Genomic DNA, 17445 nt, shown 5'->3' with positions numbered 1-17445 from the left:
AAATGTAAGCTAAGGAAAGGTTTTGGGGCTCAGGCAAGAAATGATAAGCAGCTGGCAACATATGAATAACTGACAAATTTGGTTAGTTACATTGAAGATGTAAACAAGGGAAAAAGGAATTAGTAGGCAATGCAGTTTGGGGCCCATAAGTTTTACCTAAAACTGAAATTGCTACCTTTAAGTATTTGACCTATAGGGTAGTATCATTTGTTCTAATGACTAAGTATCTGATCTAAATAGATTAAGCTGTGGCGCCAAAAGACCTCTACCAATACCACTGTGTAGAGAGTAGCCTTAGGGAGCAGTAGTGCAAAATCTGCAGTGAATGCTTTGTGGTCCTGGATATTACAGAAACACACACATGTATCAGAATGCATGCATACAACCAAATGTAGGATCACAGTGGAGGACTTCTCATCAAGACAATAACTTAATATCCAGTTTCAAGTTCTATTAAATTACAAAATGGCTACTTTTATTTGTGTCCCCGTAGACAGAAAACATTAAACAGTCATATCACATTGCCCCACAACATATTTAGGAATCCACTGTACTGGCAATATGTACACTCCTTGTTATTAACATACCTGTGTGACTTCTGAGTGCTTCAAGCAAGTATGGTGCAATGTTTTCTGCATTTTTAACAGTAGCAAACCTCAATAAGTTTTTATTCTTGTTAAAACATTTACAATTAAATATTTCGATGGGGGGGTTAAGGAAAAGAGAAAACTAGCATAAGCAAAGAGATTGTGAAGTCTTTTAATTGCAGTACTATTGAGTAATGCATTCTTTGTATTTGTGAGATTCCAACATTTTTGTGATCAGTTTTCTTTGAGCCAAATCAGAAGCTCGTTGTGTTCTGTGCAAAATACACAGATTTTCAACAATAAAGACTTGAAAAAAGTGTCTGTAACATGAAGAAATCCTCTTATTTTGCAGGATGCTTTGCTAAAAGGGAGCCTCTGGCTTCTTAACAGGGGCAAAACCTTGATCCAGCTTGGTCCTCTAATGGAATTCAGGAAAATGTCAAGACTGACTGTACCCAGAGCTTTGGCTTCCATTTGTTCCTTGTTCACCTTCACTAGAAAAATAGCATTACCAGAACATCATTATGATGTAATTTAATAATTAATTTCATTTTTAAAGTTATGTAGTATGAATCTTCAAGGAAAAGTAAACCAACACCCTCCACCCCTTCTTTTAGAAGGACCAAACCCAACAAATCTGTACAAATGTGATGATGAAATGCCATTATGGCACTGCCAACAAACACCATAAATACACTGAATTACCTTAATGGTTGCTACTTGCAATCTGCTAAAAAAAAAAAACCTCAATCTTGTGCAAAAGCTTTTGATCCCAATCACAAGACCAAAGTAACACTAAAAAGGCTCATTAACAAAAAGGTGAATCCAAATTAATGCTGGAATCTTTAAGGGGTTGTTCACAGTTGGACAAATTTGCACATTTGAACAGCCGTGCAATTAAAAGCGCTTTTTCAAATTGATCTTGTTTTTTTAAAAGTTAAGCATTTCCAAGATATCTACCATTGAAGATGCCAGTCTTAAACTTCATGGATTTCCTGAGCTATGTAGCATGTCATTGATCCGAATGATAGGGTTGCCTGACATAATTCAGCCAAACACATGCGAATTAACCAAAATGGAAAGGGCATTCCCAGTAGTGCACCAAGATGTTCTGACATTCTGCAGTGGGCAGGCTCAGGAAACCAAGCAGGACTGCGACAAAGAAGTTGCAGATGTAGATATCTTGAAAATGCTTACATTTTAAAAAGATGATCAATTCCAAGAATGTGTTCACTGGCATGGGCTGTTCAAATTCATACATTAGTCCAAAGGGAACATCCATATTTATTTTGTGTTACCCCACAATGAACTTGGATTATACGCATATCTGTGTATTTAAATAGAAAACTTTACAAATGTTCAAAACCACATCATTTGCAAGGGCACTCTTATATTAAGGGCTGTTGCTCACCTGTTAGGGGGAGGCTTGGGTTTCGGCATTTTATTAAGAATAGTAGCCATTTCCTTTCTCTCATCAAAGTTCTTCCACTGTTCATATAGTTTAAGGATAACTCTAATTATTTCCAAAATCTAGGAACAATAAAAAAAAGGGGTTTAAATTGAAGTAAAAGGCTTACAAACAAGAGGTTATTAAAGGAGAGACATTTGTGGTTAATAATTTGTCCATTTACCAAAAGCCAGCCACACAGCAGTTTTTCTAGCTGAATGTTCACCTGTTCACGCATGGGCCCTCCATGACTGGATTAAACTGCAAACAAGTCTGGCTAATGACTCCCAACAGCACATGTGAGTCAAGGCAAACCTGGAATTAGATGGGGCTCTTACTGTGTAGAGGCAAGAAAAGCACAAGTTGCTAAGTATGTGTACCCTAACTGCAATTCTGAACCACATTGCACACAGTTATGTGTCCACAAAACATTGTCTCTGCATAAAAACATTTAACTATAGGTGTCTATTGCTCTCCTTAGCTCAGCCACTAGGCACTACTGACATCTACATTAATTATGCCATTCCCAGGACCCAATACTCTAATGATGGATTTTTTATGTGGTCTTTATGAGGCTAGAGTGAGAATGGTGTGTTGTTCTCCCTTTACACGCTGTCTTTGGGAGATCTTATCCATTCATTTTGGCTTTAAATATCATCTGTATGCTGATGATATCCAAATTTATTTTTGGACCCCTTCGTTAACAGTCCAAACTGAGACTCAAATCTCGAACTGCCTCCTGGCCATCTCCAATTGGATGAACCAACGCCACCTCAAACTGAACCTAACAAAAACTGAACTAATGATCTTTCCGCCTAAGCCTGGTCCTACCCCACCCATCTCTCTCTCTATTGAAGGCACTCTCATCAACCCGGTCGATTTGGCGCGTTGTTTGGGGGTGATCTTTGACTCCTGTCTGTCCTTCTCTGACCATATTAACACCACTGTCAAAACCAGTCACGTTTTCTTGTGCAATATTGCCAAAATCCGTCCCTTTCTTTCTACTGCAACAGCTAGTTTGCTCATGCATGCTCTCATCCTATCCAGTCTTGACTATTGTAAGCTACTATCTTTTATCTTTCCCCCATACAGTCTATATTAAATACTGCTGCCAGAATTCTCCTCCTCCTTCTCTTAACATTCAAAGCCCTCCATTCCTCTGCTCCTCACTACATCTCTTCCCTTGGGTCTCTGTACGTTCCTGGCAGACTCCTTTGTTCCTCGCAGAGCAATCGCTTGGTTGTGCCCCCACTACAACTGCTGTTTTCCGCCTTAAACCTTTCTGCCTTGCTGCCCCTTACATTTGGAATGCCCTCCCTGATTTCCTCCGGAGAGAATCCTCCCTCAGTCTTTTTAAAACCAAACTTAAAGACTACCCTTTGGCGCACTCAACCAGCACCTGACCTGGGAACTAGTACTTATATTGTAATGTTACCAACTGTGACCTACAGCACTTATATTTGTGTCTGTAAGTTACCCTCCCATATAGATTGTAAGCTCTACGGGGCAGGGACCTCCATCCTCTTGTGTCTTTGACTCTTATCTTTTTGCAACTGTATCTTTTATATATTTGTTTATTGTAATACTTCATATTTATTAGCTTAATACCCCGTTTGTATTAATGTATTCTACTGTACAGAACCGATTACATAAGTAGCGCTTTATAAATAAAAATATACATACATACATACATACATGTATGTTAGAGTTTCTGACTTCTGTAGCTCTAAAATTTGGAAAACTGTGGTCTGGTTATTATTAGGCTGGTGTAGCAGAAGTGTAAAAAAGTGTCAGTAGCCGCATAAGGTACACACAGATATTTGTTGCCCATTTGTACTCTCTGTTAAACTGCCATCAGCTGAGGATTGCATCTGCATATAAATGCTGCCTGTGGCTAACTTTGCTATTTTGTCCCTCCAAATGATGTGCTTGCTTGCTTAGCCAATGAGCAGTCTAAAATTTTGACCTGGAAACCAGACCAAACAAGTGTATTTTGCTACTTAACAGAGAGCATAAATCCTAAAAACAAAACATGGGTAGTTGTAGAAATAGCATTTTATATACTGAACTTACTGCACTAACCTACAAGTCAAATTAACTGATGCTACAGGGCTAATTATTAAATTCCAATGCTATACATCACATGCCAACCAATATGGCTAAGAAAATGTACCCCACTTTTCTCAATCTGTTTGAGCTTATGAGACAAAGTGCATAAATACTCTCTAAACTTTAAAAAATAAATTTTATTACAAAGACATACAGGAGTCCACAGACTGAAAGGAACTGGCATTTCCCAACATCCCTTAGGATAACACTCCAATACAACCCCACCTGCACCTTGTTCATTGTGAAGTGATGGATTCTGGGACTTGAAGTCCCTCTGCTTTCCACAGTGGTTGGTACAGATTCTCTAGAAAGCAGTGGGAATTCCATGAATCCATCACTTCACAAAGGAGAGGTGGGGAATGATTCCTACAGCACAAGCAGACTATCATGTGTTCTTTCAACCATGTTAAAAAAATATCATCATCTTTGGAATATAAGCAAATAAGAGCAAGTATGGAAACTAGCATTCTCAAGAAAAAAAAAAAGTTCCATCTTGCCTTAAAGTTTTGTATTTCCATAGAAATCCCATTGAGCTGATGCTAACCAACTGGGGTTTCAGAGGCTAAGACTGTATGTGTTCAGATCATTTGCCAGCTACAAACCCTAGATTAATAACACATGGTTTGCATTTGTACATTATCAAACTGGTTTTTGATAATGTCTCTAACAGAAAAGGCATTCTGATAAAAGTAGTATTATCAGCTTCCAATTTTCAGTAATTCACCAATGCTAAAGCGCAGAGATCATCCCCTTACTAAATTAGATACAAAGCTGTTAAAGTGTACGAGAGGATAAAAAACACAAGTATATGTTAAAAGAATACCTTTTCCATATCCACAGATAGTTCAGCAAACCACTGGCGTGCATCTTTCTGTTGGACAACACATGCTACATGCAGACAGGCTAAAAAATAAAGGGACAAATGTTTGTTCCACATATTTTTGTGCAGCAGATCAGACCTACATCCTCACGTTATTTCAGAAGCAAAATCTCAGCTAGAGCCACTGTTTCCTATATGTGTACTTTCAATAAAAGGCAAATAAGGCTTACAGATATACCACATTAAACTCTAAAGAGAACAAATTAAGTCAATATAAAAAATAGAATTAGTAAGAAATATGCAAACTATTCCACATTAGACCTGGGTTTTCTGTTACAGTATTTATGTAAATATGACAATGCTTTTTTCCTAATCATTCAAGAATATTTGCATGTAATAAAAACAAGCCTAACAGGGCACATTTTGTGGATTTCAGTCTGTTCACTCAGTCTTTCTGCCAACAGGTGTAATAAAACAGAAGCCAGTCATTGATAAATACTCACCAAGAGCAATCATAAATGGTGGGTATAGCAGGCATAGATCTGTACGGTATGTATCGTTTACTATCCTCCTGTACAAAAAAAAAAGTCTAAGTTTGGGTTTTATTGTATTAAGCTGGTGACTGTAAAAGGCACGTACATGTATTTAACTTTATGGAAACCACAGCTATTGGTAATACAGTTAGTGGCTTTTTAAACTAGTTTGTAAACTGGCTTATAACACATGAATATCAAAATGCAGCAGAATTTTATATTGTTGGTGCTGTTGCAGCTTTCATAATAGCATCCCACTGCAGTGTTGTTTTGATCCTTCACATTCTCAACTAGATGGAGGTATATGCTGCTGGCTTCCTTTCCTTTCTTGCCGACTCCTTGCTATGGTTTCCTCTCAGACCAAAGTCACATCTGGCATACCGTCCCCCCCTTCTCTCCGCCTGCATTCTGTAGGCAGGTTGAGAGAAGCAAATCCACTTTCATCCACAGCTTCCTGTATCTGCACTGACAGACAAAGCTTTGGCTGTGCAGCTACACAGAGCAGAGTTTGGTCCAAAAAAAAATGGCTGCTTTCATGTTTTTCGGGCCAATCTCTGCTCCATATAGCTGCACTCAGGCCAAAGCTGTGCATGCGAGTGCACAGAGCTGCAGATAAGTGAATCTGCTTTTCTCCTGCCTACAAAACACAGGTAGAGAGAAGGAGATCGTACACCAAGTGCGTATTTGGTCTCAGAATTCAACACTAGCAATAGAAAAAAAAAGAAAGACTGCTTTTTTTCCATGAACCATAGCTCTTTCAACACTAGCTCTCTAAGTTCCAGGTAGCTTGCAAAAGGATGTGAACTGAGCCTGTGGGCTAATGGATTAGGAGAGGTGTAAATACAAGGCACAACACTATCCAGTTATTGCCCAACATATATATTACCATGCTAGTGGAAGTAGCATATCTTCCTGTCCCATGTCCTGCACGTACTGAAGCAAGGGTCTATAGGGATGATATACTATCAAGCAACAATCCTGTAAACAAGGGATAAAATATTAGCCCAATGTGCAATGTTAATGTTTACTTCATGTAATCATATGCAATTCACAAACACCTCCCTGAATCCATTGTGTGCTCCAGATGCACAAGTAAAGACTAGTAATGACTGTTCCATCTGTGCACTGAAAGACTTAACAGTCTTTACTGTATTAAAAAATATTTTTTATTTTTTTTTTTAAAGTGTAACGTAAATCAAGAAACAGACACTGCCTTTTCTTTTTTTAAAAATAACAACCCACACACTATATCATGCAAAAAAACAGAAGTATTAGGGGCTGATTTACTAAGACACAAATTCGAATTGGAAAAATTCCAATTGGAAAACGAACATTTTGCGACTTTTTCGTATTTTTTGCGATTTTTTCGGCGACTTTACGGAAATTATCACGACTTTTTCCTTACCAATACGATTTGCGCGAAAAAACGCGAGTTTTTCGTAGCCATTCCGAAAGTTGCGCAAAATCTTGCGATTTTTTCGTAGCGGTAAAACTTGCGCGAAAAGTTGCGCCTTTTCCGTAGCGTTAAAACTTAAAAGGCGCGATATTTCGCGCAAGTTTTAACACTACGAAAAAATTGCGACTTTTCGCGCAAGTTTTAACGCTACGAAAAATCGCAAGATTTTGCGCAACTTTCGGAATGTCTACGAAAAACTCGCGTTTTTTCGCACAAATCGTATTGGTAAAGAAAAAGTCGCGAAAATGTTCCGAAAAAAATCGCAAAATACCGATCATTACGAAAAAAACGCAATCGGACGCATTTGGCCAGTTCGTGGGTTAGTAAATGTGCCCCTTAGTGTTTTACTTGCCTAAACTATACTTTCAGAATAAAACCAAAACAGAGGAGCAAGAAAGCAGACCTATATTTTTATGGACAATTAAACCACTTTACTCACCATTAATTCTAATAGGTAGAATTCACATTCCAATATCTGCAAAAAACAAAATCATTCAGATATTAATCAATGAATACAAAATAATGCCCCTAACCAGGTAGATATCCACGAGCTGTGCATAAACAGATCCTGAGGTTAGGGTGACTTGCAGTCAGATGTGACCCTACTGAGATGCTGCTTGCTATATCTTTACAGTTCAAGTAGGCTGAAAGACAAAAGATTGTCTTAAAGGAACAGTAACATCAAAAAATTAAAGTGTTTTAAAGTAATTAAAATATAATGTGCTGTTGCTCTGCAAAGAAACTGGTGTTTTTGCTACAGAAAAGCTACAATATGAATAAGCTGCTGTGTAGCCATGGGGGCACCCATTCAAGCTGGAAAAAAGGAGAAAAGGCACAGGTTACATAGCAGATAACTAGTAGATAAGCCCCATATAATGGGGATTTATCTGTTATCTGCTAAGTAACCTGTGCCTTTTCTCCTTTGAATGGCTGCCCCCATGGCTACACAGCAGCTAACTTATACAAACTATAGTAGTCTTTCTGAGGCAAACACACCAGTTGTAGCAATGCAGGGCAACAGTACATTATATTGTTATTACTTTTATACACTTTCATTTTTTGGTGTTACTGTTCCTTTAAATTCTGTCATTGGAGGGAATTTGATTTCTGCTGTCCTCAGAAAGATCTGCATTCAAATCTGCTTTTGCATCTCATTAACTTTAATGGGAAAGGTGCTGCCAGAAACATGTCTTGGCAAGTGGCTACCATGTACAAATTGATTTTCATATTTCTGAGCAATCCCACCTCATATGGCACAAGAGTGTCACAAACACAGCTTGCCATTCAACTGAATACAAAGCAGCTGCTGCATACTGTTGATAAAACATAAACCAGAAGTTTTATATCTGCCCCTAGAATTGGGGTTTACACAATGCATAGTGACATTTAGATAAATAACAGGCAACAAGTAAAATTGCAAATTAGAAAAATGTATTTCATTACAAACCAGGCTAGTATAATATATTCATGAAGACATGATATGTAACTGGCAGTCCATAAAAAGTCAATCCCACGGTTAATTCTATCAATATTATAATGGATAAAGGCAGAATACACAAACGGTCATGGCTGACCCATTAAGGTTATACAAAAAGGTTCTGGGGCAAAGCAAAGCTAGAAAGGGCAGGAAATACCATCTATTAGGTGCATTTGAATGAGACAGTAGGTAGAAAAAGCAGCTTGTCCATTTGGCTCGCAGCCATTACTTTCCACAACTATTTAGTTAATCGAATAATTTATGTAAGGAATGGGGTATCAGGGATGGACAATGTGGCAACACATTACAAACTGCAAGAATCCTTTAATGTCCCCCAAAAGCTCATACTTGTGAAAAGCCTCTAGTAAAATAATCCTAGCAAAAAGCTAACTATTCCACCTCATTATGTATTCCTTATGCACAAACCATTATTGCAATCTAAATTTTATAATAGGATTTAAAAGTGTTAAAAGCTATGGAGTGCTCTACTGGCAAAGCTATTTCAAAACTGTAACACATTATGGAAAAGCATGCCTGTACATCTAAAACATTTCACAAGCAGCTACAAAAAGCATTCTGAAAAGGCTTGGAAATACAAAGTTATCATACATACATTTTCTTATTCAGACCAAATCATTTTGATGATTTCAGTAACAGATACAAAGATACATTACAGACAAAAATATAACTGGGCATGTATTAATGTTTGTGTAGAAATAACTCCAAAGTGTTCTCTCAAACCCAAATGAATAAGAAATGTTAGTACAGGTATGGGAAACCCATTATCCAGACAGCTCCAAATCACGGAAAGCCCGTCTCCCATAGACTCCATTTTAATCAAATAATTCAGATTTTTAAGATTGTATTTGATATAGTTAATCCTTATTGGATGCAAATTAATCCTATTGGGTTTAATGAATGTTTTATTGTTTTTTTTAGTAGACTTAAGGTATTGAGACCCAAATCACGGAAAGACCCCTTATCTGGAATACCCTTGGTCCCGAGCATTCTGGATAATGGGTCCTATACCTGTAGTATGTTTAAAAATGTACATTATTTGATTAATTTGGAGTGTTGTGTGTGTTATTGCTGCCCAAGTGGGTACAGCAGTTACTGAAAACAAAGGTTCACAATCTTACCACACAAATAATTAACTTTGAATTATTCTCCTCAATTAAAGAGCAAGCATTATTTTTCACTCATATGTTTAATTAGGTTCTCATGATCTAGTTTTAGTACTAGCACGAAAAGCAGATCACATTTTAGTTCATATGTATGCACGCATATATGGAAATTTCAAAACGATTCACACATTTGCAAGTCCAGTGTACATCATATCTTGTCTTATTTTTAATTTAGTGGCTCTTGGTGGTGAATAGAAGCTCTAAATCACCGTCATATTGGATTACTGGGGGCAAGTATAGAGGAAGGTCCCTGCCAACTCACTGCTGGCATTATTGGAAGGCTCAAAGCAACTGGCTGAACTAACAAGTATCACAGGAGCTGATCTGCAACAAGTGTTATTCAGTAAAGCAAAGCCTGCAGCATTCCCAGGCAAATGTACTCAGCTGACACTTGCCCAGCTCGCTGCAACAAACACTGCAGGCAACCTCCAGGACTTTCACGTGTTGCTTAAGCGGTGTGTGAAAGTCTCCCATCTGTCAATAGCCTACAGTAAAACATTTGATGCATGAACCTTATTAGTACTAAAGCTAAATACTGAATTATATATATTAATTATATATTGTAGCAGTGACAAATTAAATTCAATTAATACATCACAATACACAATTCATAGAATTTAAAAAAAAAAACAAAAAAAACCTCTGAAGGTAATTTAAAAAAAAAAAAAATCCACCAAGTCAAATTAACAATTATTCACTACAATGGCTGAACTACACCTTTTTGTATGATAGTCTGTGAATACAGTAAATGGTGAAGCTATTACACAGCCCTGATACATCAATAACTAGAGCTTTGATAGTTTCCAATATAATTTTATTTGGACATACACTGCTCATTTTGCATGTTTTAGGTTCCTTGTAAAAACCACACCATAAATCTAACACCACATTATGATGTGTTTCACACCCACATTTGACAGTTACTTAACTTCATTTTAAACAGACTATTTAGACACTACAAAGCAGCACATGGTAATTTACAGCACTGTACATTTATTACAGTCATTTCAGTAATAAAATAAGCCATGTCTGTTACTTACATGGTTCATTCTGTAAGGAAATTCCTTTGGAAATGCATATGAAAACCTAGTTTTTACTGTGGGAAACAAAAGAGGAACAAAATAAAAATGAATACTGATAGTGTTAAAGGACAGGGAAAATCAAACTATTTGTTAGCTACCTTATAATTACCAAAATATATTTTTTTTTTTGAACATGGCAGTGCTTATACTTTTTAGAAAAAAAAGCTGTCCCAAAAATCTATGCCACCATTTCCCCCTCACTCACAGGTATCCCTTGTACACCACAGAACATTCCTTGGAGCTTATCATATCGTGTATGCACCCAGCAGGAACTGGTGCAAGGGATACCTAGGAGCAGGTGAATGGCACTCTGGAAATAAGAGAAAAAAGGTGAATGGCACGACAAGTATGATGCAAGCGGGGCTTAGCCCCTGCGTGTTTATTCAAAGTGTAGCAACATTTCGGGGGCATACCCCTTCGTCAGGCATAAGGAAAATAAGGCCACCAGGTCATGCCTATCATGCAAAAATGCTAATAGAGTCTGCACACTGGTTCGGGAAACTGTAGTCTTTATAAACAAAACCCCTTTCAGGGCTCTGGCACACGGGGAGATTAGTCGCCCGTGGCAAAACTCCCTGTTCGCGGGCAACTAATCTCCCCGAGTTGCCTTCCCCCTGCCATCCCACCGGCGAACATGTAAGTCGCCGGCGGGATGGCAGACGAGGCGGGGCGATTTGCGCGAAATCGCCCCACCGCGTCTGCCATCCCGCCGGCGACTTACATGTTCGCCGGTGGGATGGCAGGGGGAAGGCAACTAACAGGGAGTTTTGTCGCGGGCAACTAATCTCCCCCGTGTGCCAGAGCCCTCAGAAGGGCTATGCCACTTGCACAAGGAAAAAGCTCCCAGAGGCCATGTTGGGGCACATGTATGACATCTTTACAAAACACTATTGTTTTCCCCAGTCAGAGTGCGGTTTCTATCAGCCACACCTAGGGAACCTTGCATGATAGGTTCCCTTTAAAGAAACACACTGACAATCTCTTCTTTAGAAAAAGAACTGGTCTGAGGTCCTTTCCTCCAGAGTGCTTTGTTTTATCAACCTGCCACGTCGATCAGGAAAGGAAAGAACAGAGTTAAAATAAATAAAATAGTGATGAAAATGGGAGGTGTGCCTAATGGAAGGTCACGTTATTACAAAACTACAGTCCGTTCTACTTAATAGCACAGTCCCCTGGAAATACAGTATGGTATGAAACAAACATTTCTATCTTTATATTCTCTCTCTTAAGTACATGCCTTGATGGCAAGCTACAAAACAGAGCAATACTAAGCAAAGAAACATTCCTTTACTACATCTGTGTTGACACAAATTCATTTCTGTTGCTTAGGAATACAGTAATAACATTAAACGAGAAAACACATTCTGTCACCTGTATACTAGAATTGGAAGCAATGTTATATGGTTTAGAAATATACCAAGCACTCCTGCACAACTATATTTATTCAGCATATGAAGAAGAAAGGGTCGTCAGTCTGAATTCTACTCGCTTTATTCCTTTGTAAACAAAACATTTTAAAGTCACTGTAAAAATTATACCTTAGGCAAAAGGCATGCATGCTCCTTTCACAGGCTAGGTAAAAATTACACAAAAGTAATTCACAAAGTGGTTTTATGTTCACTTGAACAAAACTGTTCAAGGGATAGTTCACCATTAAATTAACATGTAATTCTATATAGGACTGTGAAACTGCAAATTTGCAATTGTTTTTCATTTGTATAGTTTTTGAATGATTTCACTTTTTGTTTAGTAGCTTTCCAGTTTGGAATTTCAGAAGCTACCTGGCAGCTAGGGTCCAGTTTACTGTAGCTGGTTTGAATGAGAGATGGGGAAATGAATAGGAGAAGGCCTAAATAGAAAGATATTTGGTAAAATTGTAGCCTCACAAAGCAATAGTTTTTCTAGTAAAACTGTATACACTGCCTTTAGAGCCACAACTAATAAACAGTACATGTCACGGTCACAAGCAAATAAAGGGAAAAATAAGGATCATGAGACTATAGCCACACTAACAAGCCAAAACCTTTTGCATACAGAGACAAACCTTAACCATTTTTTCTTTTAAATGTAGAATATTCTGAAATACTTTTATACTTCTTTTATTCCCAATAGTACATTTTTAAAATCCTGTTCCTTTTTACGATTTACAAATTATTATATGTGTGAGATACCAATATTTCCAACAGCACTGTGCAGAAAAAGAAATACAGGATTCCAACTACATTAAAGTCTTCTCAGCTTTCTAACATTATATTCCTTGTCTGTGGTGAACAGCACACAAGTATATTTTATATATTGACAAATAAGGATAAAATTCAAAATCATCATAGTTCCAAATATTCTGATCAGGTTTGCTTATTAAATACTCACACACAGAGGTAGCAGCAGAGATTAATCTTGTGTTTGAAACAACACCAAATTCCTGAAACACAAACACAGGTTTGTTTGAGCTGATGACAGATCCATTAACTTTTTATGAATGTACTCTATTTCTAAATAAGAAATCATTATTATTGTGTCGTGCCCCAAACAAAAACTTTGGTCCGGTCAATCAACATTTGATTGAGACAAAATGGCAATTCGAATTATTTAAAGATCCCTTATCTGGAAAACCCCAGGTCCCAAGCATTCCAGATAATAGATCCTGAACCTGTATTAGAAATAGTTTTTCTTAAGAAACAAAAACCAATAGAAATTAATTGGATATTTTATTTGTAAAATAATTACAACTGAAAGCAGTTTTTGTCTTTTACTATTACATTTCTGTAGTCTAGCAGAACAGAAAAGGTATTTGAATTCAGTTCTCTGAAAACCCCAGTGAGAGTGAATGAGTGTGTGTGTGTGTAATTTGTGTCTTACCTCTACTTTGGATGCCAAAAACACACATGTTGGTGCCATTAATACAGGATCTATACTTTTTAAAGAATACCTAATATGAAAAACAAAAAAATTATATCAACAAAACATAAGTGCATAAAGGCCATACCATAGAGTAACAATTCCATTTAAATTGAAAAGTTGGATCTGTAAACATTAAATGTAAAACAATACATACAAGATACAGCACAGCTTTATAGCAACAACGTGATCTAAAATATAAGAAAAATTTTGTCAAAATCTTAGTCTTAACCTCGTTTCGTACGATATTCAGTGCGTGTATGGCATGTCGGTGAGTCGACAGATATCGCAGGAAGCTGCTGATATCTGTCGACTCGCCGATCGGACCAGTTAAAAGATTTTGATCGGGCGCCATAGAAGGCGCCTGACCAAAATCTGCCGTCAGGGCTGAATCAGCAGAAGGAGGTAGAAATCCTATTGTTTCTACCTCCTTATCTGCTGTTTCAGCCCCAACGGTGTGGTCCGATGGTCGCACTAAACATCGTCAGATCGCCACGTGTGTCGCCACCTTTAATAGGGCACATTCACCTACCTAGACGAAGTATATGTTTACTAAATGTTCAGTCATTAGCCTGTACTTTTCCAGTCTATGATTACACTCAAATAATATGCACTGCCTGAGGAAAGTCTGGGCTTAACTATCACAGAAAGACACTACGGTGTAGTGGTAAGCCACAGCTGGATTGTGACATTTTAACACTCATACACCACTAATTTTGCTTAGTGCTGCTGGCACTGGATAGGGCATTACCATAAAACCAAAAACACATACAAGTCCTTTCCCTCTCAGCAAACTCACCTGGCATAAAATCTTTTAAAATAAACAGTGGCAGTGGCAATGACTTGTTGTCGTAATTTAAGGTGTTCTCCTAAAGCTTGGATAACTGCAAAGGAAAGAAAATAAGATGAATGTTTAATGTAAATGAGTATGTGTTTCATGCGAATGTAGCAAGAGAAACAAACAGTGTGGGGGCTATTGAGTGGGTTGCATCCCAATAACAATCTATATTCAGAAGTAACATAGCACAATAAAAATATTGCACCTATAATAAAATACCAGGTTTCTAAAAGAAACATGCGATTACCATTTGTAAAAAATATCTGCAATTTCCAATATTCTTCTTCACTTAAAAATTTTAGGTCTTTTTGTCGTTCTTTTAATAAGTCTTGTTTGTCCAAAATCCATTGCAAACTAAAATAAATTAAAAAAAAAAAAAATTAGAAAAATATATCATTTCAATTCTTTTGCACTGCTATTTTGTCAAATTCTTATTAGTCCATAGAGCACATTCACTTACCTAGATGAAGTGGGCCAAGTGCAATTTTGCGCACAATCTCCATGTTTCAGCCAACCGTAGTTTCATGTATTGGCCAAGTCTAAAGCTGGCCATACACGCACCGATAATATCGTACGAAACCTCGTTTCGTACGATATTCGGTGTGTGTATGGCAAATCGGCGAGTCGACCGATATCGCAGGAGGTTGCCGATATCGGTCGACTCGCCGACCGGGCAAGTTAAAAGATTTTGATCGGGCGCGATAGAAGGCGCCTGACCAAAATCTGCCTTCAGCGCTGAATCGGCAGAAGGAGGTAGAAATCCTATTGTTTCTACCTCCTTATCTGCCGTTTCAGCCCTGAACGGTGTGCGACCGATGGTTGCATGAAAGATCGCAAATCGCCACCTTAAGGGCTGGGCTCGGATCGTAAAAAGTCATCCAACCCCTTCTTAAAGGGGTGGTTCACCTTTAAGTTAACTTTTAGTATGTTACGGAATGACCAATTCTAACTAACTCTTTCTTCTTCCAACTCTTTGCAGACCCCAGCAACACAAAAACTAATGCTCTGTGAGGCAGTTTTATAGTTGTTAGTTTTTGTAGCTTTTTTTTTTTTCAATTTGTGCCCTCTCCTATTCATTTAACAGTCTCTCATCCAAACAGCTCCCTGGTTACTAAGGTAACTAGCAACCAAATAGCTGCTGAAACTCCATACTGGAGAGCTCCTGAAATGAAAATGAAATAACTAAAAAAAGCTACAATAAATGAAGACCAATTGCAAACTGTCTCCAAATATCACTCTCTAAATCATATTAAAAGCTAACTCAAAGGTGACCAACCCCTTTAAATGTACTTACTGATGTAAAATACGAATGTCTCCTTTAATATTTCAGTGACCTTGTAATAACCATTTTGATGTCTTAATGGCAAAAATGACCTACCTGAGGTCCCCAGGCATTTAGTGGAACTTCAGCTCCCAGCATTCTCCTGATAGTTATCAGTGGATGTGCAACAGTGCAACAGATGGAGGGCTTTGTTTTGTGCTTATAAGCAAAGCCATGGAACTGATCAAATGCTGGACCTGGACCTCATTTGCAATGAGTTATTCTGCATTTCAGACTGTATATTGCTAACACAACAACTTGCACTTTATTAAAAGGGTTATTATAGGGCTACAGCAAATACAAAAAGGCCTGTACTTCACTACAGGCAAAGAAATTCACAATTTGCAAGTCTCAAAACACTGGTATACTGAGAACGGCAAGGCAGCAGGTTAGAATCTTTTCCGCTCATAGTGAAGTGCTAGGGAATTTTAAAGATGGCGACAGCTCAGCCTACTACCTATAGACAAAACAAATAAAACAACGCTTACTAGTGAGAGCTCTGCCAAAAGTTCCCCGCCATCAATGAGCCAAACGAACACCGCCTAAGGATGAGCGGACCGCTGCTTGTGACGCTGCCAAGAACGTCACAACAACCCACAGCTAGCGTCTATAAAGCCGAAATGTAGAGATTCCAGGAAGAAGACCCAGTGTGCAACGCTGATATGTCCCGGGTGGAAACACACACCAGCACGGAACTCAGTCTGCCTCTAGTTGTGAATAAAAGAAGTATGCGTTAACAAACATACGTATACATTTCAATGATTTCAAATCTGTTTTTTGGTTATAGTTTTACATTTTTGTGTCTTCACAAGGAACGCACAAATTCTCACTGCTTATGTTTTCTGTAAAAAAACATTTCTCAACTTTTATAAAGACTGTGTTCACCATGTCTTTTCTTCTTTTTATATTGACTTATATTAAAGTGGAAAGAATTAGCCAATTTGGAAAATAATGCATGACTATGACACACAGGTTGATTATTCTGCAAAAAATTTGCACTCCATCTGTCCAACATAAAAATACTAATAGCAGAAATTCCCATCAGTTAGTGGGCCCAAAGGAATGCAACAGGGTTATTTGGCCAGGTGTAGGCCATAATCGGATAAATGGCAGGTTGGCCTATGTGTTGCCACCTTTTGCATTATTAGGCTGATGTCAGATGTGGTGTATTCTCAGCAAGCCGGAAAACGCTTGCCTAGAATACGCCCTCCACCTCCTACCTGTGCCTGCACCAGAGCGTAGCTGGTAGTAGGCAGAGGGCGTATTCTCGGCAAGCGTTTTTCGACTTGCCGAGAATATGCCACGTCTGACATCAGCCTTAGGCTAATGCCAGACAAGGCATAGGGCGTATATTTTCGGCAAGCAGAAAAATGCATCCTGAAAATACCGCCCTACGCCTCCTACTTGTGCCTGCACCCGAATGAATGGAATATGCTTGGGTTCAGGCACATGTAGCCGAAATACACATAAAAACTTGAGAGAATGCAAAGTCTTGCGTTTTTATGCGGTATTTTCAGCAAGCGTTTTTCCGGACTACCAATTGGACTACCAATTGTAGAGCAGACTGGTCCCTTAGAAAATTGTAAAAGAATAAATGGGAAAAAAAGAGAAAAGGATTTGTACGTAGCATGGGACATGCAGAAATATAGCAGAAGCAGAATATGTATAACGAGATTAGACAGCAGATATATAG

At 38.1% G+C, this 17445-nt stretch overlaps 1 protein-coding gene across 2 annotated transcripts; it reads right to left on the bottom strand.

The window, feature by feature from the left end:
- Positions 1–448: 448 nt before the first annotated feature.
- On the bottom strand, positions 449–16442 carry ccnc (cyclin C). Of its 2 annotated transcripts, NM_203826.2 has the most exons (12): positions 16241–16407; positions 14679–14785; positions 14393–14477; positions 13555–13624; positions 13066–13117; positions 10654–10709; positions 7392–7427; positions 6383–6474; positions 5467–5534; positions 4967–5046; positions 1999–2117; positions 461–1081 (listed from the first exon to the last, which is right to left on the bottom strand). In NM_203826.2, the coding sequence occupies exons 1-12, from the start codon at positions 16270–16272 to the stop codon at positions 1027–1029; spliced, it is 852 nt and encodes a 283-aa protein (NP_989157.2). In that variant the 5' UTR covers positions 16273–16407; the 3' UTR covers positions 461–1026. The 2 variants fall into 2 exon arrangements, with proteins under 2 accessions (XP_012818295.1, NP_989157.2); XM_012962841.3 differs by lacking the exon at positions 14679–14785 and having other exon boundaries at positions 449–1081; positions 16241–16442.
- Between the last annotated feature and the right edge of the window lie 1003 nt (positions 16443–17445).

Source organism: Xenopus tropicalis, chromosome 5, assembly GCF_000004195.4.
Source record: "Xenopus tropicalis strain Nigerian chromosome 5, UCB_Xtro_10.0, whole genome shotgun sequence".
NCBI lineage: Eukaryota > Metazoa > Chordata > Amphibia > Anura > Pipidae > Xenopus > Xenopus tropicalis.
This window is presented reverse-complemented; position numbering and strand designations above follow the sequence as displayed.

Bases quoted from the DNA above. Each gene is read 5' to 3' on its own strand.
- ccnc (NM_203826.2), bottom strand. From the start codon at position 16,272: ATGGCGGGGAACTTTTGGCAGAGCTCTCACTA. The intron at 13,625-14,392 runs GTGAGTTTGCTG...TTTTCATATTAG, and splicing joins TTTAAAAGATTTTATGCCAG to GTATTCTTTAAAAAGTATAG. The intron at 1,082-1,998 runs GTGAGCAACAGC...CTATTTTTCTAG, and splicing joins CCCAAGCCTCCCCCTAACAG to TGAAGGTGAACAAGGAACAA.